Source organism: Biomphalaria glabrata, chromosome 1, assembly GCF_947242115.1.
Source record: "Biomphalaria glabrata chromosome 1, xgBioGlab47.1, whole genome shotgun sequence".
Lineage (NCBI taxonomy): Eukaryota > Metazoa > Mollusca > Gastropoda > Planorbidae > Biomphalaria > Biomphalaria glabrata.
In genome coordinates, this window is record NC_074711.1 from 32453087 (window position 1) to 32478166 (window position 25080).

Here is a 25080-nt window from a genome sequence, read left to right on the forward strand (position 1 = left end):
GCATCCTTCATTTTAACCTGCTTAATATTCTCTTTCTTGGTATAACACCTGAAATTTTCCTGTCACCCTTAAATTTATTTGAAGGAAACATTAAGTCTCCTTTGATGCAGAAACTGGAAACATGTAGAGCTATAGAAGGGCTACATTTTAATTTGTATTAAAATTGGTTTCTGTCCTATATATGGCTTTGCCCTGTACCAACACATCTTGTGGTGATTTTTTACAAGAAATGTGATTTCTTAGCTCAGAATTTATTTAAAAATGTATTTTATAATAAAATAATGCCTATTCTGCAGATATCAATGAGTGTGAAGCCAATCCAATGCTTTGTGATGGAGGGCAATGTAAAAATACACCTGGAAGCTTCCAATGCACCTGTCCTACTGGTTATAGATTCAGTGGTGCTACCAGGATGTGTGAAGGTGAGACAATATTTGCAACTGATAACTTTTAAAAACATAGTAAATAACCCCTTTCAGACTTTGTGATCCATAGGGCAGATGATGACAAGTCATCTGTTAATGCCTCTATGCCTGACTAGAACTAAAACCTTATCTCCCAACTAGACATAGACACAATATGATGCTCAGAAGTGTGGATTAGATGAGTTTTATTGCATTGAGATTAGAAAAGTTATGAAAAGTTTTTTGTTTTTTTTTTAACTTTTACTTTAGCCTTAGGCTTTCTTCTGAGTGGTCTAAAGTATTGGGCTTCCTAAAGTAGGGTCTTTAGAATTCAAATCCTGGAGAATTATAGATTTTTTTTCCCTCAAGTTGAATATTATTTTTTGAAATGTATTGTGCTGACCACATGAAACCCTTATGAATCATAATTTTTAAAGAAGCAGGTTACCTTTACATCATCTGCCTTTAATAAACTTAACTATTTACATGGGAATGTAACTTTGAAACAAGCCTAGATTTACAAATCTATAAAAGTATATATACTATTTGTATTACAAATAAAGAGAACATTAACAATGTACAGATATCAATGAGTGTGTTGAAAGACCCTGTGTTGGAGGAGAGTGTATCAATACACAAGGCAGCTTTAAATGCAAGTGTGGACCTGGTAGAATACTTGACACAACAGAACGCATTTGTATAGGTCAGTTTGTGCACATACATAAATATTCTTTTAAATTGTATTTAAACCAACTAATTAATATACTTATAGTTACTATTACCTTCAGTTGTTTAGGACATTGTTGCCAACACTTATATAACGTCAAACATGATGATGTATATAACAAAAAAACTTTAATAGTTAACCTGGCTTAAGTACAACTGAAAACTGATATCAGCTTAGCTTCAGCTACTGTATGAACTGTAAGGCATCTAATGCTATTTTTAGTTACTTATGAACAATATGAACAAATAAAATTTGGTCAAGTCTTATTTTAATTTTAAAAATGACCATAGATTAAAAGTCTGCCATGAAATGACTAGTTTTGGATTGGAAATTAATTATTTAACTGGTTTTGTCAGATTTTATCACATTCATATATTATTTAAAAAGTTCTTATTTATTGAAAAGCTTGTTTGTTCTTTCCATGACCAGATAATCGTCAGGCCACCTGTTGGTTGAGTATACTCAATGGAAACTGTGAGAACAGCCTACCTGGTCTGTTAACCCAATCTGAATGTTGTGGCTCTATAGGGCAGGCTTGGGGAAGTCCTTGTGCCCCATGCCCTTCTCAAAGTTAGTTTTGTCATTTTGTTTTCTTGATTTATTTAAATATGAATTTATTATGTTAATAGAAATCATTAAGACACATCCATACAAGAAACTGTAATTAGCACATATTGCTAATGTAATTCTTGAATAACATTGTTTTGCTCCCTATTTGAGTCTGGATAAAGCCTCAAGAACGAAAAATCAAATGATATAATAAAATAAGCCATTTTACATATATCAAATATTACTTGTTATAAAATTCATTATAGATTTTGAAATTTAAATATTTTTTTTACCTTATTATTTCAGCACAAAATTTAGTCAAAATTAATGAATAACTAGAAGTATCCTAATCTATTTCTATAACATTCTCTTCAGCTGAACTTCACTGTCCTAAAGGATTCACTTTTAAGAATGGAATCAACTGTGTTGGTAAGACATCAGATTATATTTAACTTTCTAAATTACATTTCCCTCAGAAAAAAAATCGCTTCTAATTTTCTCTGTTCTAATTTTTTTCTTATGATTGCTGTAAAGCAAATTTTTAAAATATGCTAGATCATTATAGTATTATATTATAATCATTTCTTTTATATGTATTGAAAAGGGCAAAAGAAAGATTCATAAATTTGTCTCTAATCACAGATATCAATGAATGTGAGAGGATTCCAAATTTATGTAAAGGAGGCGGCCAGTGTGTCAATACTGAGGGATCTTTTATTTGTACCTGTCCACCTGGTCTTGTACTAGACAATACCAGACTGCGTTGTATAGGTATTTTTTAAAATATAATGTAAACAATTTCTATCCAAAATATAGCTGTGCAAAAAGAAAATTAATTGTGTGAAACCATTTAACATTTAAAGACAAGAATTAGTAATTAGGTAAACCTCATTATTTTGAATATTAAGATGATATCTAAAGTATAATTTGTCATTAAGAATGTTTGAATTCTTTTATTGGCATTCACAGATACACGCAAGAGTAACTGTTATCAAGACTATTCCCGAATGTTCTGTTCCAAGCCTTTCATGGGTGTGTATAGCAAGGTTGATTGTTGTTGCTCCATTGGAGTGGCTTGGGGTGAACCATGTGCAGGATGTCCCCAAATAGGATCAGGTAGTGAATAACATTAGAAGTATAGAAAAACATTTTTTTTAATTTGGAATTTCTTGTCATACTTTTTAGCCATCTTTAATTTATGCAGCAGATCTGAAAAATGATTCCAATAGTTGTCTTTTTAAAACAAAAAATTGGATTTGATTCAAGTTTTCAGATTTCTTTTTAGTTATTCATTTCTTTCAATACATTTATACATCTTAAATAAAAGTTGGTATCAGATTTTTAGATTTTATTAAATGTTCTGGTGTATGATTTTTTATGATACAAAAAGTTGAAAATAAAAAATAAAATATTTAAGAGTTTATTTTTCTCAGTGTTGTCATTTTAATAATAATAATAATAATAATAATCTTTATTATCCGTAAGGAAATTTGTCTTACAATTTGTGCATTACACCAAACAAAAAACATTATAACTATAAGAAACCAAAGTGTACATTCACACCAGACTCACTCATAATTTACATGTGACAAAGTTTATACCAGATTGTTCTTATTGTAATTAATTTAAATTATCCTTGTAAATTACAGATGAACACACAGCATTGTGTAAAGACCATGATGGAGGGGAACCATTTAGAGGTAAATAAGCAATAAAAAGAAATTGAGGTTATATATATTATCACTCATTCTAAAAGAAACTTACTTTGACTGCCCTTTTACTAGATATAAATGAGTGCACCATGTTCCCTGGCCTGTGTGTTAATGGCAGGTGTAGAAACACATTTGGTAGCTTTGAATGTGACTGCAACCCTGGCTATGCTAAAGATAGCTTTGGCACAAACTGCACTGGTAAGTGTTTTTTTGTGGTTAGTTTGTCATTTTGTTTTAACTTATTTCCATGTGTAACTATTACGTACTGCATCCACATTAATTCATAGATCAAGTAAGCTAATGTTTTAAAGGTACATTTTTGTAAATTTTTTATTCGATATGTTTAATCGCTTTTTTTAAGTTATCGATGTTTATTTGAACCCTTTTAAGATGGTGACTTTATGCACATTTGGTGACAAGATTTACAAACTGAACACATCTATTACAAAAAAATTAATAACAAATAAAGTAATCACTTTACATATTAAACTATATATATATATATATATTCGATTCATATGTATGAACTAATACAATCTTCAGGAATCCAACTGAAATATTAACATTTTAAAAATAAGCCAAGCTAATTTGCATAATTTACAAACAAAATTTTTCAGAACAGAATTAAAAAAAGAGTTTTTTAATACTTTTAGGCCTAAAGAAGTCCTAATACTTGTGTTTGAGGAAAAAAGACCCTTCAGACACATTATTTTACTACTTTTCTCTCCCTCCCTCTCCCAGTATCTTGGAAATAAACACCTTCATTTGGGTCACAGTGACATCCACCCATTTATGCTCTTGTGAGCTGTTGGTTGGTCAGAAATTTGGCATCATATTTATTTGTCTCCCTAACAAACATCTGAACTAAATTTATAGTAAAACAAAAAAAGCATAAAACAGTCTGCGGGGTGCTAATCCCTTATATTGTAGCTCAAATGGGTCCTCTTTATCCAGCTCCTCACCCCAAACTATAAACTATGTTACCACTACTAGTGCTAAATCTAAATCTAGTGTAGACCTAGATCTAAAGCCCTCTTCAATACTGCCCTGATTATTATTAGTGCTATCAGAGTCACTAAAATCGGAGTCAGTGATTTCATCAATTTCACCATCTAACATGTTGAAATTTTCACCTAGCACTAGCTAACTTCAAAAAATCAATACAAACAAATTGTCAAATTATATATTATATTATAAAAACAGCGAAGGAAGCCACCATTACAGTTTATGAATGTGTAAAAATAGTAAGAATAAATCTGATTGGCATTACAAATACTTGCTAGCCTATCTTTTGGTTGGAACTATCATGGCTGAAAGGTCAGCTTTTGGTCTTTTTCGCTAAACCAGACAGGACCGATAGGTCAGGGTTAGCATTTTATAAAGTTAAGAACATTTGCTAAATAGCCATATTATTGAAAGATGAAAGATAGATTTCATCTTAAGGATCTTGAGATTTTTTATATCAGATATTTAGAATGAAGTACATTTTTTATATTTCTGACAGAAAAAACATTAAATCAATATAAATAGGAATACTACTATAAATAATTTGTTTCTAATTTAAAGTCATAAAAGGTTTATTGAAAACTTTCTAGAAACATTAACTCATTTTTATTAACTCCCTTCAGACATTGATGAATGCAGGATCTCCATGGTTGACATTTGTAGTCCAGGAAGATGTGTCAATGTTCCAGGGTCATTTTACTGTGAATGTGGACCTGGGTATAAAGGCATAATGATGAATCAAATGTGTGTTGGTGAGTATGAATGTCATTAATGGTTGGGAAATAAAACTTTTTTTTTCCAGAATTAAGATCATTATTTGGTAAACAGATTTGATTTGGGCCTCAATATCAGTACCAACAAGATTGAATTCATATTTCTATTAAAATCTTAACAGTTATTATAACATGGTCAGAATAGATGTAGTTTGTTTCATATATATAATAGAATACTGTCCTGTAAAAGCTGTTGATATAGCTCATGATCTTTTAATGGTTAATGCTAATGTAAACTATTGGTATGCAGACACATTGTATGTTAAATAGATTGTACTATTGGACATGTATAAGTAAATAGATCATATAAACATAAATGTCTGTGTACATAGGTTGTAATACTACAAATGTTTATGTAGTTAAACAGCTGTTTAATTATTTATAAAACCTTTCTTTGCCTCCAGACATTGAAGAATGTGAAGACAGTAGGTCACTGTGCCGTGGTGGCAGCTGTATGAACACTCAAGGAAGCTATGAATGTGTTTGTCCTGATGGACATGAGCTAGCCCCTGATGGTCAGGTCTGCAAAGGTAGTTAGAATTGAAGGGATTAATAAAAGTAGGCTACTAAAGCACTGTTATGTTATAACCTAGCAGGATCAATTTTCTTTTGCATACCGGTAACTGCTTTTTTCAAATTTACATTCTTTTTCTTTTCACTTAAATCATACTTGTAGATAGCATTTTTAGAAAAATCATGTCAGTTGTACAACTACCTGCCCTAAATCTACACTGTGGCTCTAAATATACTTGCTCTGAAGGATCTTTTGCTTTTTTACAGAAAAATCTTTGTTTCTTACAAAGCTTATATCAACTCACTCTGTCTCTCTGTCTTGTATAAATTTGAACATGTTATTTCTCCCACACCCATTCTTGGATCAAGTTGAAACTTTACAGAACTATTTATTGTACATGAGTCAATAAAAAGAATAAACTGATTAGTCAAATAATTACTGGTAATTAGTTATTTTCTTTGATAGCAAAAAGGGAAATTAATCCTTAAGTGTTAAGAGGTATGGCTAAATATGTTAGGTTTTGTCCAATTATATAAATGCACATGTTATATCCCCTACACCCATTCTCAAATCAAGTTGAAACTTTCCACAATTGTTTATTGCTATACACAGCTAAACAACATGCAATGACCAAAACACCCGTCTGCAGATTGAAAATAAACTTAGTTACATGTCAGGCACCCTCCAACCTCACAGGATCAACAACCAACACACTTTTATTTAAAATGAGATGGGACTAACTCTCCACCCTTTTTCCATTCATCTTTGTTAGACATCACTCCCCCCTTCCGATTTACCATGCTTACCAGCGTAGCTCATTTGTTTTCGGCCTTGATAGAGAACATCATCGAACAGATAAGTTAACTTAAGCCTTTTTTGTGTTAATAGTTTGTCTTTCGTATATTTGCTCTGTAGCTGATGAAGGCCTCATGGCTCAAATGTCCTTTATTTTTACATAGTCTGGCAGGTTTACCTCTATGCATATTCTTAATTGTATTTTCTATACAGTATTTCACCCCTGCAGCAGTAAATCTTGTTATTTTTTAGTTGTTCTAGCTAACAAAACCTGAATCATTTAAAAAATTAACCAATTAGTCAATTAATTATTGGTAATTAATTTTTTTTTTATATTGAAAAGGGAAATAAATTCTACATTATTGAGCTATAAGTGTAATTGTGGAGTTCTTCCCCTTAGATATGGGCTACTTTTTTTTTTTAAAGTATTTTTATATTTTGCTTGTTTTTTATGTAGGCCTACTTTTGATACAAATAATATTAATGAATTTAGTTTGTGTAAAGAATATGTATTTTATTTATCAAAGATATCGATGAGTGCTCATCTAGTAGCAGCATCTGTTCCAATGGACACTGTGAAAACTTTATGGGAGGCTACCAGTGTATCTGTAACCAAGGATATGTTCCTAACGAACTCAAGTCAATGTGCATTGGTAAACTTTAAAGATCTGATTTATAAATAAAAACAAAATACACAGTTTATTACATAGAATATACATAGTAACTTTTATTTAGAGAAGTATTTGTTCAAATAAAGTAGTTTTGTGTGTGTGTTGTTTCTTTCATTGTTGTGCTAAAAAAAAATGGAGATCTTCTAGATTGTTTTCTGTATTAACTAGATATCAATGAATGTGAGTCTGAAAATGGTGGTTGCCAGGCAGTGTGTGTCAATATGCCAGGTAGTTTTACTTGCTCTTGTGGTACTGGCTACCTGCTCCTCACTGATGGCAGAACATGTGTTGGTAAGTTTTGTCACAATTTATCACTTCAGTTTTCATCAGTGATAGTTCATTGTTGATTAATTTATCTGTTAAACTAAATTATCTTCAGATGTGGATGAATGTAAAGAACAACCCAATATATGTGATGGTGGTAGGTGTGAGAACTTGCCTGGCTCCTATAGATGCATCTGTACTGGAGGATTAAATCCATCACAGGACCAGAAGAGATGTTTAGGTAAGCTTTCTTAGTATCACTATAGTTAAATTCCCCTTTCAGACCATGTGGTCACATCTATGTTGTAATCACTATTAAATCTGGTTTATTTTGACATTTTCAAAATGTATTGAAAATTCATAGATTTGTGGGAAATCCTTAAAACTAGTGTCAGTATTTTATTGTCAAGACTTTCTGGTATGTCCATATTTTAATCTTTACGCATAAGTTTTAAAAAGTTATTTTATTTATCAAAAACAATTATGTCTTTTTTGTCTCTTTCTTCAGATGTGGATGAATGTCTTACCAACAAGAATCTCTGTCTGAATGGTGTATGTCAAAATACTCATGGCTCCTATGTATGCAAATGTGATATTGGTTACTCAGTGAAGACACAGATCAGAGCCACTGGATGCACTGGTAATGCATTTTCTCAAGTATTTACATTTGTCCACAAAATTATTTGATTATTATTAATCTCTGTGTAATGCTAATCCAAGAATCTAATGATACAAGTAAAAAAAAATTAAAGACTTAGGGTTCCTTTGTGTTTCAACCTTGTAGTTTGAAAGCAAATATTTTTGTGCACATATATATTTTAATGTTAAAAAAGTTTGAAATTCTATTAAATCTAAATTAATATGATGGAGATAAAGAAGGACCTAACCCTATACTGACTTTATTAAATTAAAGTAGATAAATTTAAATATTCTAGGCAGTTTGTCTAAAATACTAAACTTGGACAAGCTACTACTCTTAGGTTTTTCTGAATATTTAATTTTCGTGTTCTAGATGAAAATGAGTGTGAGTCAGGATCCTCTGGTTGTGATGCTAATGCTGCATGCATCAATACCCAGGGCTCCTTCAAATGTGATTGCAAGCCTGGATACACAGGAGATGGTTTCACTTGTCGAGGTTTCAGTTTTCTTTTTATTTACATTTGAATTCAATCCAAAGCTGTGTCTTCATTAGGCTGTATTCATTATGCTGTAATCAAAGCTATGTTAGTGACTCCTGTTAATTCATTATGCTATTCTTTTTGTCATGCAACTAGATGTCAATGAGTGTATACGTAATAATGGAGGTTGTCACAGGGAAGCTGCATGTATAAACACACCAGGAAGCTTCAGGTGTATTTGTGACGAAGGTTTTAGTGGTGATGGATTCCATTGTCAAGGTATTTTTTTTTCTGAACTTTTATAACATATGTAAATTTTTTTTTTAAGTCATACAATATTTGATTTTTAATATCAACAATGTATTCATTCTTTAATAATAAAATTTAGAGGTACTACTACATGATAGGACTATTGTTCATCTTATAGAAATGAGGTGAATGTCTGGGCATTAGCTATGGTTGGAACAATGTTGCATACACAGCATTTACCCCCTATCCACCCAGATGATGTGTCCAAAGAAACAGCAAATGCTGATACAGTTTAGAATTAGTGGCATTGCAGGCTCTGTCATGGTGTAGCACTGTGTGCTGCAGCTGTGTAAAGGTTGCCAGCTCCTGATTTTTTATCAGGGTTGAATTCCAAAGCCTTTTCGATGTTTCAGTAAAGCTATAATGCAAAATTTAGAATGTTCCTTTTTCTCCTATGTGGGTCAAGGCTCAAGCTTACTGGTTTAGGCAGCAGTTACTCGCGGACTTAGTGATAACAGTTCTACCAGACCTTATATTTGAGCCATATGTGAAGGTCAGAAGTTGGACTGGTTGCCATGGGAAATATTTTATATCCATTACCACTTTAGCAATAGCAATAACAACTTTATGGAACCATTTAAGAGATATATGCCCTAAATATTTAGCAAAAACCAAGAATGACAAAACATCAGAACATTGAATCATTCTTGGGAACTAGCAAACACAATTGTACATTTTGTTTTTATATTTAGCGCATAGTTAATGGTCTTGTAGTTTCTAACTATCTACCACTTTAAAAAAGTGAATGTTAAAAAAGTTGTGAAATACAGATGCAGATGAAATGTTATTTATGTTCTTAACTTGACAGATGTGGATGAAATGTTATATATTTTTGTTCTTAACTTGACAGATGTGAATGAAATGTTATGTATTTTTTGTTCTTAATTTTACAGATGTGGATGAATGTATGGTGGATCCTGGACTTTGTGAAAATGGCCAGTGCTTGAACTATGCTGGTGGATTTAGATGTGAATGTGATATGGGCTTTGCACCAACAGAGGATGAGAGATCTTGTAAAGGTTTGTAGATTAGTTCAGTTCATAATTGCTAAAAGTTTTGCTTTTTATAAGCTTGTTTAGTGTAAACTTTCTTACTGAGGTCTTCCAATGGTGTTTTTTAGACATTGACGAATGCACAATGTTCCGCAACCTTTGTGTCAACGGGAAGTGTGAGAATGTCTTTGGAATGTTTCGGTGCAACTGCAACCTAGGATATAAGCTAGATGCCACTGGAGGGAACTGCACAGGTAAATTACCTGTAGGGGTTGCTTTGCATTTAAAGTTATTAATACCTATAAAATCATATTTATTATATCTAATTTGCTATTTTCTTTATGCCCTTGGTTTGTGTTAATCTGAATGGTGTCTCTGTGAATTAAACCCATTTATTGTTGTAATTTTGATTGTTAGAATTGTTTTTTTGCTGTCTGCTTCTTAGAATCAATGTCTCTGTAGTGTGGGTAATTGCATTTCTTACATTCCATAGATATTGATGAATGTGAAAATCCTGACAACTGCAAATATGGTATTTGTGTGAATCAGCAAGGCAGCTATGTTTGTCAGTGTCCACCACATTTTGAAAGCAATCCAACTGGAACAGGATGTATTGGTAAGATATTTAAATACATCTTGTAATTCACCTTAACCTCTATTGGGACTTCATTAGCAACCTGTTATTTACTTTGCACTAAGTTTATATCTTTTGTTATTTATAAATAAGATAGTTAACATTTGTCATACACCTAGCTTACTAAGTTGTCAGATTCTTCTATATATTTATGTTCCAGGCAATTTAATGCTAGTTGTAACATTTCTTATTCATTCTTATTTATTACTTTTTATTGTTATTTTGATAATTAAAAACATAAAAAAATAAAATACAAGCAACAATTTGAGAGTTAATTTTTTGTAAAGCTTTACCACCAATAAAGAAAACCAACATTATTACTAAAGTAGATCTTCAACTTGTCTACGAACTAAAGGTCTTATATTTTTATTAACATTGTTACTTTTCCATTGCACAGAATAATTTTCTATTTTTCTTCAGCTTGTAAGAGTTATCTTCTATTTAACTTTTTTGTATTTAATTCATCTTTAGATCTAAATAAGTTCAACAAAATTTTGCTGCTCTAAATTTCAGATAGAAGATTAGGCTTTTGCTACATGGATGTACCTTTGACTAGTGGTCGCTCTGGCGTGTGCAATGACAAAATTGCTGAGGATGTTTCAAGGGCAACTTGTTGCTGCAGTTTGGGCAAGGGTTGGGGCGAAGTCTTCGGCATTTGTGAACCTTGCCCCAGAAATGGAACTGGTACATACACTGTAGCAGTAAATGAAAAATTTTGCAAAATATATAACAAATTTAAATTCAAATTTTTTAAAAGGCACAATGCCTACTTTTATTGTTATATGTACTAGTAAAATAGTAAATATTTATAAATATTTTTATTTTTAGCTGAGGCAGTGGCCTTATGCCCTGGTGGGCCAGGTTTTAAACCAGATCCTACTACTCTTGATTTGGAAGGTTGGTTGATAATTTAATATAAAATCTGAACAAAAAGATACACTGATCTAAAAGAAAGCTACTAAAATTAAAGAATATTTGTTGTTCACTGAATAGATATTGATGAGTGTGTGGAGATGCCTGGTCTTTGTGAAGGAGGAGAATGTCAGGACACATTTGGTTCCTATCTGTGTATTTGTAAGCCTGGCTTTAGGCTGGATCAGCTGAGAAAGAAATGTGTGGGTAAGTTCAAAATGTTCTTTTTTTTTAAACTATTGTCCTTATACTTACAGTTGTAGGGTTAAAGTATCAATTACTTCTGAGTATTTTTATTTCAGACTACAGTAGAACATCAATTATCCCTATTAATAGCAAATGGGGGTATGTCTGGATAATTTATTGTCCAAATAAATAAATGCAGAACATTATAAACAGTCCAATTCACCAACAATAAAAATAAAATTCATATGGTGCCACCATTCGTAAACATAAAATTCAAGTAAAATATACAGAGAATAAAGCATTATATGTAGGCCCTAGTATCCTACTATTACTGAGAGAATAATTGCTAATCTTTTGCTGTATATCAGTAAGACCATTTAGATACCTTACTGTAAAAAAAAAAAGGCAGTCTGGAAATGTGATGTTCCAGATGACATTCTATTGTATTTACTAAAGTTTGAAACTAATTACTGTGTATTCAGCTCTAAGATCTTTGGATGAAATGGATTTTTTCAATAACTTAAATGCTTAGGTGGTCAGTCAAATATTTTTTTCTTAAGTCCTTTTAATGTTCAATATTGTGAATACTTAAAGAAAATATGCTGCTTCTTTTAATTAACAATGCCTTAAACATTACTTCAGTTCTAATATTGTTAGCTGTCTTATTGTTAACACTTTGAAGGAGTGTTGAGCCTTATTTTTTAACACTGTAATACTGTCACGCATTCTTTTTGTTACTTCAATACTTATTATAACCATTTAACTGACAGATTCTAGCAACATTTGAGTCCTTAAATACCGGTACTGTTTTGTTAGACAAGTGCTTGGTTGCTCTAGTACTAATTGAACTGTAGAATTTATACTTGGCAGATGAGAATGTTCTTAGACCCACAAAGTTATAATGTGTACCAGAATATTGTTAGTGAGATGTAAATGTCAATAGTTAATAATAGTTACATATAAATATTACTGTTAATGCAGAAATCAGTTATTTTATAGATTATCAAAGCATTGTGCACATTAACTAGAGTAATTCATAAATGTACACAAAATTTATTCATTTTTCACATTACCTACATAATGTGCCAATTACCTAGATAAATTGTACATTACCTACTAGGCATTCATTTAAGTGCAAAAATGGGACCACTTACATGTAAAACATTTTTATTTAGGCTTGGTTGTGTTTTTATAAAGTCTTTTAATCGCTTGATCATTTTGCCTGTTCCTTCATGGCCAATAGACACGAGTAGAATACCATATGTCAAACTATTCTTTGGCCTAGACAAATGTTTTCAGACTTCCTCCTTAATCTGACAAAGACCCAATGAGATTTTCACATTTAAGTATATTCAACACATCATACCTTTAAATTATTCAATAATCTCAATGATACCTTCTTCTTAAAACGTTTTCTTCATTTAACATCTTGAATTATGGAATCATACTTTTCTTGGTCAATTAAACTCTATTTTGATTCTTAGCTAAAGAAGTTTGTGAAGAATCTTCATTTCATTCACCAATGTTGTGTTGGCACAATCTTGCACTCAGCTGTCTGTGTGATGCTGCCTGCTTGGCACAATCTTGCACTCAGCTGTCTGTGTGATGCTCTGCCTGTGTGGCACAATCTTGCACTCAGCTGTCTGTGTGATGCTGCCTGCTTGGCACAAAAAAGTAAAAAGAGAAACAAACTTCTCAACTTAAACGGTACAGAAGCAGTTAATGTGCACATTACTTAGGTAAATTGCAACTCTTGACTGTGCACATTGATGGATCAAATCAGTCAATTTGCACTCTAGCTAGGTAATGTGCACATTGATGGCCTACAAGCTTTAGCAGTAACATATATATAGATTGGTTCTTCTTTGGCAACCTCATAAAATTATTTCTAATGAGCTTTGAATGAGTTCATTGATATTCACATAAATAACAATGAAACTCAAAATATATAAGTGTGAAAGTCAACATTATAAAATTGTAAAGATCAACAATATTTAAATATGTCAACAAATGTTTCTCTCTTCTAGACATTAATGAATGTGAGGAGGATCCTAGAAGATGTGGAGTTGGCAGGTGTATCAACACTAATGGCAGCTATCAATGTGTCTGTCCTGATGGATATATTCTTATGGAGGATGGAGAAACCTGCATGGGTAGGATGTTTATCTTATAACTTATATAATATAATATACAAATATATTAAGCCTGGTTGTGCTGTATGCATACTGGACTGTCATTTTGGAGTTGTCCATGGTCTCAGGTTTTACCCTGCCCACTGCCACCTCCCATCGTCCTGTGGGAGGTTTGGACTAAGAATTAAATTCTTTAACTTTGAAGGACATTCCAAACCATATAAAACATTTTATTCAAACAAAACAAAAATCTGCAATAAATGTAAGATATAAACAATAATAACAACAATAAATAACAAGAATTATTCTAAATCAAAGATTTAGTGTATTAAGCTCATTAATATCTCTACAGATGCTACATAATCTTATAAAGTTTCAAAGGTTTCTTTAGAAATGAAGATTTTTATTTACATTATACTCCCGAACTTTCTGCAGGACAGCATAGGGCTGGTTTTGGACCACCTTATTTTTGTCTGAAGTGCAAATCACACTACCAGGCAACCATTTTATCTTATCTTATAGATTACAGATGTTACTTGAAAAAAGATTATTACATCCTGCGCATTTTATGTGTAAACCAAGTCATGCATTTTAATCAGTGACTTAAACTCTGCGAAGTCATTGGTTTTTTGGAACACCATTAATGTTTTATTCTTATTTCTTATGCTGAATTTTCTAAAAGTTATTTGTGTTCATGCATAGATATGAGAAAAGCTAACTGCTACAAAGATGTCCGCAACGTCACCAGTCGTCTTAGAGATATTCAGTGCTCTGAACCATTGACTATGCCACAGACCAGGTTCCAGTGTTGTTGCCTGTTTGGTGTGGCATGGGGAGAACCATGTTCTATCTGTCCAACCAGAGGCTCAAGTAATAAGGCTCTCTTTTAAACATTGTCATCTATTGGATACAAATCATGACTCTTACAATAAATTGTTATCTATTTAATACTAATCAGAACTGTTACAATAAATTGTTATCTATTTAATACAAATCAGAACTGTTACAATAACATTGTATTCTATTTAATACAAATGTTGACTGTTACAATAACATTGTAATCTATTTGATAGAAATCAGAAATGTTACAATAACATTTACTTTTGTAGACCAAAAGATAGAAAAACAATTCTAATCTGAAAAGTTGTGATATGTATTTCATAACTGTGTATTTTTTCAGAGGAGTTCAAAGCTCTATGTGAAGAGGGTCCCATTAAAATTACAGGTAGGAAAAATATTATGTTTTTACAAAAGCTATTTTAGGTTATATATATTATATCATTCACCATAATATAGCATAAAAAGCATCTGAAGATGCTACTGTAGGAATAGATTTATGTTTTTTAGGCTAGCTTTGCCTTTCAGTCCAATTGTTTCTTGTCCAATATATACTTTTAAACAATTTTCATTGATAAAGGAAAAAAGTGTATTCAGGTAAAAAGTGATATAAAATGACACTCAGTATTAGGCTTACAATTCCTCAGGCTTTTTCATTAACTTTTCTTTCTACTTGACATGTCTGTTCTCATTATAATACATCATCTTAACTTATAGATGTCTTATCTTATGACCTAAGTAGTTGAGCTCAAGAAAAGGTTTCCCAGATATACTTATGATAGAGTTCTCTTTTTTATATATGTATTTATTTATAGTTTCCATGACATGTATTTCTTCCAAGACTAGACCTATATATTCAAGTCTATTTCTATTTCTCAGAGATTAATGAGTGTGAAGTAAATCCTGATCTATGTAAAAATGGAAGATGTATAGATTTGCCTTACAGTTTCCGCTGTGAATGTTATAAAGGTTATGTTTATGATAGCTCAGCACAGACTTGTGAAGGTAGAGTATGTTTCTATGTCTTCTGGGTTATTTATTTTTATTAGTTTTGTATTTGTGTTATTTAAGTTCCCTAAGGAAAACTGGAAAATTATCACATTACTTGAGTATTTAGAGCCATTGTTCTCAACAAACAACAAAGATTTTATTGTATAACTTATCTAGATGAAAATGAATGTATCCGAGATGTAAATCCTTGCATTGGCAATGCTCAGTGTGTAAATGTTCCTGGTAGCTATAGATGCAGCTGCCCAGATGGCTACACTTTGAGACCTGATGGACGCAGATGTGAAGGTAACTTTCTGAGTTCAGTTTTTTTTAATCAAATGCAACTATTAATATATAAAAAGTGTGACAGTATAATAGAATATTGCTACAATTGTGTTATGAAATATTCATCCTAGATATCAATGAGTGTCAAGAGATTGCTGGTGTTTGTAGAAATGGTAAATGCAGAAATCTTGAAGGAAGTTACAGTTGTACTTGTGATTCAGGATACAGACTATCACCAAGTCGCGAAAACTGTATAGGTAACTCTTTGGTGTATTATTATTTCTTTCTTGGACTTTAAACTTAGTAATTTAAAAACACTAAATGTCAACTTCCACTAATACGAATATTTAATCTTGTTATTTAACAAACATTTTCATATAAACTAAAGTTTTCAAAAGTCTTTTGCACAATGAGTATAAATTATTGCCTTAAAAGTTATATTTTCATAGTGAACCTGAACCAAAGATAGTAATATAGATTCTAAATAAACTCTTTATTTTAATTATTGTTACTCTATAAATCTATTTTTTTATTTGTGTTAGATATTGATGAATGTGAGTCTAGACCAGGGCTGTGTAGAAATGGAACTTGCTTTAATACTGAGGGCAGTTTCAGGTGCCACTGTAACACTGGCTTCACACTTTCTCTGGATGGGGAATGTATTGGTAAGCTAGTTTCTTTGTTAAATATGTGTAATTTACATTCTTGTCTTAATGTTTTAATAAATCACTTTTGTAGCTCTATTTGTTGTCTTTTATCATGATTCCAAAGCAAATTATTAATTGAAAATAAAAAAGCTTAGTTATCCCAAAGGAAAGTTGTATTGCAGTGTAAGATGGCATTTTAAATGTACAAATTTTTGAAATAAAATTTACTTTCACTCAACTAACATAATCAAACTTTTTTAAATGACTATGATTAGAAGAAATGAAAGTATTTCTGTTTTCTCTTTAAAAAGCAGGGTATTTTTTGTAGCTTAGTGACTTTGCTATTTATACAAAATGAAACCAAAAAATGTCTCACATTCATAAAAGTGAAATTCCTGGAGGTCAGAAATATTGAGTAGCAGCTGGATTTTTAAAATATTTCCTGAATAAGGAATAACTAAATGATGTGATATATCTTTCCTTTTCAGATATTGATGAATGTATTGCCATGATTGGTATCTGCACAAATGGCAGGTGTATCAATACACAAGGTTCATTTACCTGTCAGTGTCCACAAGGATACACACTGTCTTCTGACAAACAGCATTGCAGAGGTAAAAACATTCACATTATATCTATGTGTTTCTCAAGAACAAAGATATTGAAGTTCTGTTGCATTTCTAAAGTCATTGTGTTTATTTCATTTATCTCAGGATTCAAGAAAAATATTGATTTGTTTATTTAAAGCATTGTCACTATTTGAAGATCGCTAACCAATGCCTGTATTCAAAACATTTTAACAATCTTAGATCCAGCTGTTAGAAAAAAATTCTTGTTTTATTTCAGATCTAGATGAGTGTGTGGAAATGGATGCTATGTGTCTAAGAGGAAAATGTCAGAATATGGATGGCTCATTCATATGTACATGCCCTAAAGGTTTTCAGCTTGCACCAGATGGAAAAACTTGCATAGGTAGGCCTGAAATATCAATCCCCTAATACTCTATCACCTCTTTAACGATTTGGTTCAGTTCAAATGTTTTAAAATATGTATTTCTTTTCCCCAGATGTGAATGAATGCCAGAATTTAACAAATCCTTGCTACGGTGGACGGTGTGATAATACTGAAGGAGGTTTTCGATGTATATGTCCACCTGGACTAGAAGTCACAAAAGATGGAATGGCTTGCTTGGGTAAATAAAAAAAATAAGCTCAGATTTCATCAGTTTATGAAACGTTGTACTAGTGTATTAATAGAAGAAATTTATCTTTTCTCTTTAAGATCACAGACCTGGTAACTGTTATGATGGGTTTGAGTTTAATCGATGCATCGCACCAAGGGCAGGAACTCTAACTAAAGCTCAATGCTGTTGTTCAGAAGCTGCTGCCTGGGGACTCTCTGGACAGTGTAACTTGTGTCCATTTCCTGGAGATGGTAAGGCGCTATGCACATAATATTTAAGATGACATGGTCATGGCCCATATACAATGAGTGCTTTAAAATAAAATAAATATCTTGACATATATTTTATAGTAACAGTTAGTTAAAAACAAAATATTTGTACAACTGGATAATGTTTTTTTCTTACATTACCGAAAAAAAAAAATTTAAGAAAATAAAGTAAAAGTTGTCAGAATTTTGTCTTTTACTTACAAAATGTTTCCTTACACATAGATGAATTTAAGGTTCTATGCCCTCATGGTTATGGTTTTGTACCAAACAAGGATGGAGATATTGAAGGTAAGATTTCTGTTTGTTGTTGACAAAATTGTATTTATTATCTTATTTTACAGTTGAAAAAGATATACTTAATAATATATGTATATAAAACGCATTTATTGGTTTTGGTAAATTTTCTGTTTACATTTCGTAAGTTCAGAAATTCATATCATTGTGCATTTTTTAAAGTAACTATAATTTTTATTTAATTGTATGTGCACATTTCAAATTGTAGAAAATGCACAATAATTTTTTTACTGTTTGAAAATAATTTTTCATGAGTTTTTTATTAAGTTGTACTTATTTTTAAATAAAAATTCCATTAAGTTGTACTTATTTTTAAATAAAAATTCCATATGTAGATATCAACGAGTGTCTTGTAAATCCTGCCATTTGCATAAATGGAATCTGTATAAATAATGACGGTTCTTCCCGCTGTGAATGCAGGGAAGGTTTTATTTTGGATGCTAGTGGAAGGAATTGTATAGGTTGGTAACACTTTTTAAAACCTAAAATTTTGGTTTCTTGACTTATAAATTATGTAGTGTTGATTTGATTTTAAAATTAATTATTTTTACCTGGTCTGATATGTTTATTTCTTTAAAGATAAAGACGAATGTCAAGAGAGAGATGTTTGTGGGAATGGGACATGTCATAATACAATTGGCAGCTTTGAGTGTACATGCAATTCTGGATTTGAGCCTGGACCAGATGAAAAATGTGTTGGTAGGTCAGAAATAATCAGAAATAAACAAACATATTTTTTTTTCTCAAAACTTTTCTTCTAAGAAGTTATACTTGCATTTATTCTTTCAGATGTGAATGAGTGTCTGACCCCACTAAATCAATGTGCTTTCCGCTGTGCTAACATTCCTGGCTCTTTCCGTTGTGTCTGTCCAATGGGTTACAAAGTAGCTGCTGATGAAGTACACTGTGAAGGTAATGACATGAACTAGTGAAACTCAAAAATTGATTTCATGAATACTTTTTTATTTTATTAGGTAACATATAGATTATACAATACTTAATTAAATTGAAACATTACTCTGGTGTTCAATGTATTTCAGATGTCGATGAGTGTGCAACCCCTGCTCATAAATGTAGATATGCATGTAAAAATACTGTGGGATCATTCTTGTGTGTATGTCCTGAAGGGTTCACTCAAGTTGGACAGGATGAATGTCGAGGTACTTAGAGTTGTATTTCATATGAAACTAGGCCAAGAAAATATGTTTCAGTAGTGTTCTCTTCTTTTATTGTAATACTTTGTTTCAAATGATCTTTTACTTGTTAGATATTGATGAATGCCGTACACCTGGTGTTTGTGAAAATGGAAGATGCTTTAATACACAAGGTGGATACAGATGTGACTGTAACCCAGGATTTCAACCCACTGAAGATGGCAAATCTTGTTATGGTAACCTCATATAGTGGCATTCTTGTTTTTCTAAATTAAAAATTCTCTCAGGAAAAAAGTCTGTCTTACGGTAGGAAAAATATGTTATTTATTATCAATTAAAAACTGATTCAATATAATGTAATAATTACTTGACGTTAACTAATAAAACTTACATCAGTTAGTAAATGAAAACAAATTTCTCTTATTTGTTTTATTTTTATTTCAAGATCGCCGTGCAGATTTCTGTTACTTGGAATTACAAGGTGGTCGCTGTGTAAGAACTCCAGATTTAGCTCGCATGACTAAGACTGAATGTTGCTGTTCTCTTTCAGCAGCTTGGGGACGAGGCTGTGAGAGGTGCCCAGCTGTTAACACAGGTACTCCATTGTGATTGTGCAAGATTCTCTATGTCAATACAAGCATTTATTAGGATGTGGGGTGGGGGATGTGCAGATAATAGAAACAGCATTCCAAAACTATTTACAAAACTACAACTTAAATGATGATATACCAGCATTTTCCAAATGACAAGTTTGACCTTTGGCATCGGGCAAAATAAGCTAAAATGTGTAGGCATTAAATAAAAAAATGAGCTTCTTTAAAAAAAAATGTCTCTGGACATATTTGACAGATAAGGTCCAAATTTTGAAAATCTGTTTACAAATGATTTGCAGATGAAATAAAATATCTTGACAGCTTTAAGTCATTCAAATAAGGTATTAATAGTAAATATATAGCACCAATTATGTATTTTTAAAGCTCTAATTTATTCCAAAATATTGTTTATCTGTCAACAGCTGCCTTTAACAAGCTTTGTCCTCAAGGTCCAGGCTTAACTCCAGATGGTAAAGGTAAAAATAATTTCTTTCATTTATAATGTTCTAGTAGCTATAGCTTTTGGTGCCAAACATTCCTAGGTCACAATTATTTGATCTGCAGCTAAGAGGGAAGTTTATCTTATAGTACGGTTTGGATTTTTATTATCCAGGCACAACTTTATGAATGCATGTTTGTGGCAGTCAATTATACTTGTGTTTTATTTGCTTATTTCTGAGTGAACAGCTTAATGGAGTTTTGGCAACAGTTTCAACTGAAGTCTGATCATTCTGGTGGTCAAAATCCAATTTATTTTTATATTAGTGTCCTTTAAATAATTTGTGATTTCCTGTTGTTCATTGCAGTAAAGACATGCTGAAAAAAAAGTGTTATGTTTTGCTTCAAGAAAGTCTAAAATGTTTTGTACTAGAACAAACAGATATTGAGAAATAGGTTGGAAAAGTAAATTTGGAACCTTACTCAAAGTTTTTTATGTCTTTAGATATTGATGAGTGTGCTAGTATGCCAGGGGCATGTAAAAATGGCAGGTGTCTGAATACTCTGGGCTCATACAGATGTGTCTGTGACAAAGGTTACAAGACAGACATTTCAGGAAAGAAATGTGTGGGTAAGTCTACCATCATGCTTGAATCACTATTTTCACTTGGCTATTCATCTTGACATAATACATCCTTGAAATTGATGAATTAAAAAAAAAAATGATTTGTTTGTTTCTTTAAGATCTCAATGAATGCAGACAAGATCCAAAGCCTTGTGAGTTCACTTGTTCCAATACTGAAGGAAGTTTTGTGTGCGGATGTCCTCCTGGCTATGTCCTCAACATGGATGGCTTAACCTGCAGAGGTAATTAACTTTGATTCCAAAGTGAAATATATTGATCCCCAGCAGACATTTTTATCTGGTGTGTCAGAAATACTTAGTTTGCAGCTGTCATCTTAGCCACAGAAAATGTTCCCTCTAATCTATTAATCTGGTCTAATCTAATCTGGTCTTAAATTCATTGCCTTAGGAATTCAATGCCTTGTTATTATTATTATTACTATGATTATGTTAGTTCTTTAAGTTAACTGTATCAATTCCTCTATTAATTCCTACAATAAAGTCTGTAATAATATGTATATACATTTCTTAGATCTTGATGAGTGTACTACCATGAGGCATGACTGCTCTGGCAGGTGTATAAATACTCCAGGCAGCTTCACCTGTGAATGTGACCCTGGTTTTAGAAAGTCTCGCACCAATGGCTGTGATGGTAAATTTACTAATGTTATCCTCTTGTCAAAAAGTTATTGATGAAAGATGCCCTAAGAAACTTTCTTTTTAAAATTCTCTGTTTGACATTTGAAAAACAAAATATTCATTTACTTCAATCTTATGTAAGTAAGAACTCCTGTGAAACTGTTGTAATTGTTTTAAATTATATCAACAGATATTAATGAATGTCTAGAAAATCCTAACTTGTGTGGACCTATAGGTCAATGCCAGAATACAAGAGGCAGCTACCAGTGTGTCTGTCCAAAAGGCTACAGAAGAGATGACACAGGAACTCATTGTATTGGTGAGGCCAACTTCTTTTCTTTCATTGTAAATAAGACCTATATACTCTAAAATATTATATGGTCATGTGTCTCATGCATATTTTGGTTTTGAAGGGGACTTTAAATAAGTGAAAATGATTATTGAATATCCATATGTCTAGTTAGATAATGCATTACAAAACAAAAAAAACAGTTCAGATGTAGCTTAAGTGCTGCTCTATTTTAGATTTGGATGAATGCAAGGATGCTAAATGTGAGGGCTTCTGTGACAACATACCAGGCAGCTTTAGATGTGAATGTCTTCCTGGGTATACACAGAGACCTGGTGGACAGTGTGTAGGCAAGTAACTAACATTCATGTTGACTTTTAGTGTGACTATACTTACAATTGTTTTTGCATTTTTGTAAGTAAAGACAAATCAATATAACCTCATCTCATCTCTGCCTGTGGTCCCTTCTGGGGCATAGGCCACCAACCAGCTTCCTCCAGGCATCTCGGTTCTGGGCGAGTCTTTCCAACTGTCCCAATATCAGCAAGATATGGGAAAAAGAAGAAGTGCCACCAGAGTGGAAGGAGGGCTACCTCATCAAACTCCTAAAGAAAGGCGATCTTAGTTCCTGCTCCAACTATCGAGGAATAACACTACTGTCCATTCCAGGAAAAGTGTTTAACGGGATTTTGCTAAACCGAATGAAAGATGCTGTAGATACACATCTCCTTGACCAACAAGCCGGCTTTCGGAAAGAGAGATCAGATAGTGACACTACGCATAATTTTGGAGCAGTCCATGGAATGGAACTCCCCTCTCTATGTCAGCTTTATAGACTATGAGAAGGCATTTGACAGTGTAGACAGACAACCTTTTGAGACACTATGGAGTGCCTGAAAAAATTACAAATATCATCAAGAAGTCATACGAGGGGATGACTTGCAGGAAAGTGCATGGCAGACAACTGACAGACCCATTTGAAGTCCAAACAGAAGTGAGAGAAGGCAGTTTACTCTCTCCCTTCTTGTTTCTGCTAGCCATAGATTGGGTCTTGAAGACAGCAACAGACCAGAAGCGGAAAGGTATACAGTGGACCCTGTGGAAACAGCTAGATGACCTCGACTTTGCAGATGACTTGGCTCTTCTTTCTCACACACAGCAGCAGATGCAGGAAAAGATAAGCGTTGTTGCTGACAATTCATTGAGAATGGGTCTTACAGAAGGAAGAGCAAGGTGTTCGAGGTAAAGGCATCCAACAATACACCCATTACAGTCCAAGGTGAGACGCTGGAAGAGGTGGAAAGCCTCACCTATCTCCGCAGTATCCTAGACCACCATGGAGGAACAGATGCAGATGTCAGAACCCACATTGGTAAAGCTCAAGCAGCCTTCCATCAGCTGAAGAACATCTGGGGAAATAAGCAAGGGAATCTAGGGAAAGACCAAAAGATCAAGCTCTTTAATACTATTGTTAAACCAATACTACTTTATGGAGCAGAGACCTGGATAAACCACCATCACCATCATGAAAAAAATCCAGGTATTCATCAATACCTGCCTGAGGAGGATACTTATGATCTGCTGGCCAGACAAGATCTCAAATGAGGAACTGTGGCAAAGAACAAAGCAGCAGCCCATTGAAGTAGATATCCTTCAGAGACGCTGGAGATGGATAGGTCGCACCCTTTGTAAACCTGCATCCAACATAACAAGGCAAGCCCTGGCCTGGAAACCCCAAGGAAAGAAGAAGAGGGGATAGCCCAGGAATACATGGCGCTGTGATCAATATAACTTAAAGAAGAGAATGTTTCCTAGCCAAACTATAGCATGGTCTTGAAAGTGTCCTTGATAAGTAAATAATGAACAGAGAAATAAAACATCATGAATTACTTCTTCATTCCTAACCTTTGGGAGAAAACTTTTTCAAAGACTAAAGGAGTCTTGAAGGACTTGGCCTCAACTGATACTTTGTAAATGAGATAATTGAATACCAACCTGTTGAGTAAATGTGTTACTTTTATTATAGAGACCAATACATGGTCATCATTTGTTCCTTTCCCCACAGGTTCCTCTTTTCCTTTAATTACCCCTTTATACAGTGTATTAATTCAAGCAATTTTTTATGTGATATTCTTTTGTCACAATGATCCCAGATTTGAACCCCGCCCAATGCCATATTTCGCCCTCCTATGGGTGGTTTGGGCTAGGATGTAATAATCTTCAATTCTGAAGGAACATCCAAAACATGTAAAACAAACAAAACTTAAACAATTACTACAATTTCTTATTAAGTACTTCACTTGTACCCAGAGTGGACCATCAATCTTCAGAGGCATATGTATCCTTAGCTACCATCTTGCGTTTTATTAGCTCAACAGACTTATCAGAGACAAAGGTTTTGTATCATTACAATTAGTAGATATTGAACTGATTCATTTTTGTGTGTTGATATACACTTATTAATTGAACTTTATAATTGTTTAGTTATCTCTGTTAGACAATTATAGCTCTCTTTCCAAACAGATGACAATGAATGTGCTGGTGACTATGTCTGTGGTTTCTTGGCCCTGTGTATTAATCAACCAGGCAGTTATGACTGTCAGTGTACTGGTGGTAGGGACTTTGATACTAATACTCTGAGCTGTGTTGGTGAGTTATCTTTGTTCTTCAGTTCTCCTACTAATCTCCATTACTATATACCTATATACCTGATTGGAGGCTTATATATTGAGTCCGGTGGAACTGTTCTCACTAACAGGAAAAGGGAAAAAGCGAGTAATTGGTGCTTTAACCAATAAGCTTCTGGCAGGAGGGGCTCGTTAGCCATGGTTGCCTACCCACCTAGGAGAAGGAAAACTCTGAATTCACACCTATGTTGACTTGCAGCTATACCCAATCATGGAAAAGGCTTCGGGAGTCAACCCTGAGGAAAAATCAGGAGCTGGTGACCCTAAGGCAGTTTGCAGCATCCAGTGCTACACCCTGGCAGAACCTGCAACGCCGCTGACCCCAAACTGTATCGGCACTGCCGTTCCTTTGGATAAATCAGCTGCGTGGAGAGGGGGGAACTGATTTGTGGGCAACATCGTTCTGACCACAGCTAATCCCCAGGCATTCATCTCATTTCCATGAGATGATCCA

General features: G+C 33.0%; 1 protein-coding gene across 3 annotated transcripts in view; it reads left to right on the forward strand.

The window, feature by feature from the left end:
* Nucleotides 1-25080, forward strand: part of LOC106053740 (fibrillin-1-like) — an 80618-nt gene that overhangs the window by 49250 nt on the left and 6288 nt on the right. For all 3 annotated transcript variants that reach the window (XM_056032758.1, XM_056032773.1, XM_056032767.1), the window contains 47 exons: nt 297-422; nt 988-1107; nt 1561-1701; nt 2056-2109; nt 2323-2451; nt 2650-2796; nt 3330-3380; nt 3465-3590; nt 5021-5149; nt 5575-5700; nt 7007-7132; nt 7319-7441; nt 7530-7655; nt 7923-8054; nt 8427-8549; nt 8689-8811; nt 9735-9860; nt 9962-10087; nt 10327-10449; nt 10981-11151; nt 11296-11364; nt 11461-11586; nt 13593-13718; nt 14400-14567; nt 14878-14922; nt 15414-15539; nt 15702-15830; nt 15941-16066; nt 16352-16474; nt 16945-17070; nt 17303-17428; nt 17523-17648; nt 17738-17890; nt 18131-18196; nt 18538-18663; nt 18782-18901; nt 18992-19114; nt 19243-19362; nt 19470-19592; nt 19802-19951; nt 20372-20425; nt 20893-21018; nt 21132-21254; nt 21544-21663; nt 21841-21969; nt 22176-22289; nt 24463-24588. In XM_056032758.1, coding sequence (XP_055888733.1) covers nt 297-422; nt 988-1107; nt 1561-1701; nt 2056-2109; nt 2323-2451; nt 2650-2796; nt 3330-3380; nt 3465-3590; nt 5021-5149; nt 5575-5700; nt 7007-7132; nt 7319-7441; nt 7530-7655; nt 7923-8054; nt 8427-8549; nt 8689-8811; nt 9735-9860; nt 9962-10087; nt 10327-10449; nt 10981-11151; nt 11296-11364; nt 11461-11586; nt 13593-13718; nt 14400-14567; nt 14878-14922; nt 15414-15539; nt 15702-15830; nt 15941-16066; nt 16352-16474; nt 16945-17070; nt 17303-17428; nt 17523-17648; nt 17738-17890; nt 18131-18196; nt 18538-18663; nt 18782-18901; nt 18992-19114; nt 19243-19362; nt 19470-19592; nt 19802-19951; nt 20372-20425; nt 20893-21018; nt 21132-21254; nt 21544-21663; nt 21841-21969; nt 22176-22289; nt 24463-24588 — 5637 coding nt within the window. The remainder of the gene's footprint in view (nt 1-296; nt 423-987; nt 1108-1560; nt 1702-2055; nt 2110-2322; nt 2452-2649; nt 2797-3329; nt 3381-3464; nt 3591-5020; nt 5150-5574; nt 5701-7006; nt 7133-7318; nt 7442-7529; nt 7656-7922; nt 8055-8426; nt 8550-8688; nt 8812-9734; nt 9861-9961; nt 10088-10326; nt 10450-10980; nt 11152-11295; nt 11365-11460; nt 11587-13592; nt 13719-14399; nt 14568-14877; nt 14923-15413; nt 15540-15701; nt 15831-15940; nt 16067-16351; nt 16475-16944; nt 17071-17302; nt 17429-17522; nt 17649-17737; nt 17891-18130; nt 18197-18537; nt 18664-18781; nt 18902-18991; nt 19115-19242; nt 19363-19469; nt 19593-19801; nt 19952-20371; nt 20426-20892; nt 21019-21131; nt 21255-21543; nt 21664-21840; nt 21970-22175; nt 22290-24462; nt 24589-25080) is intronic.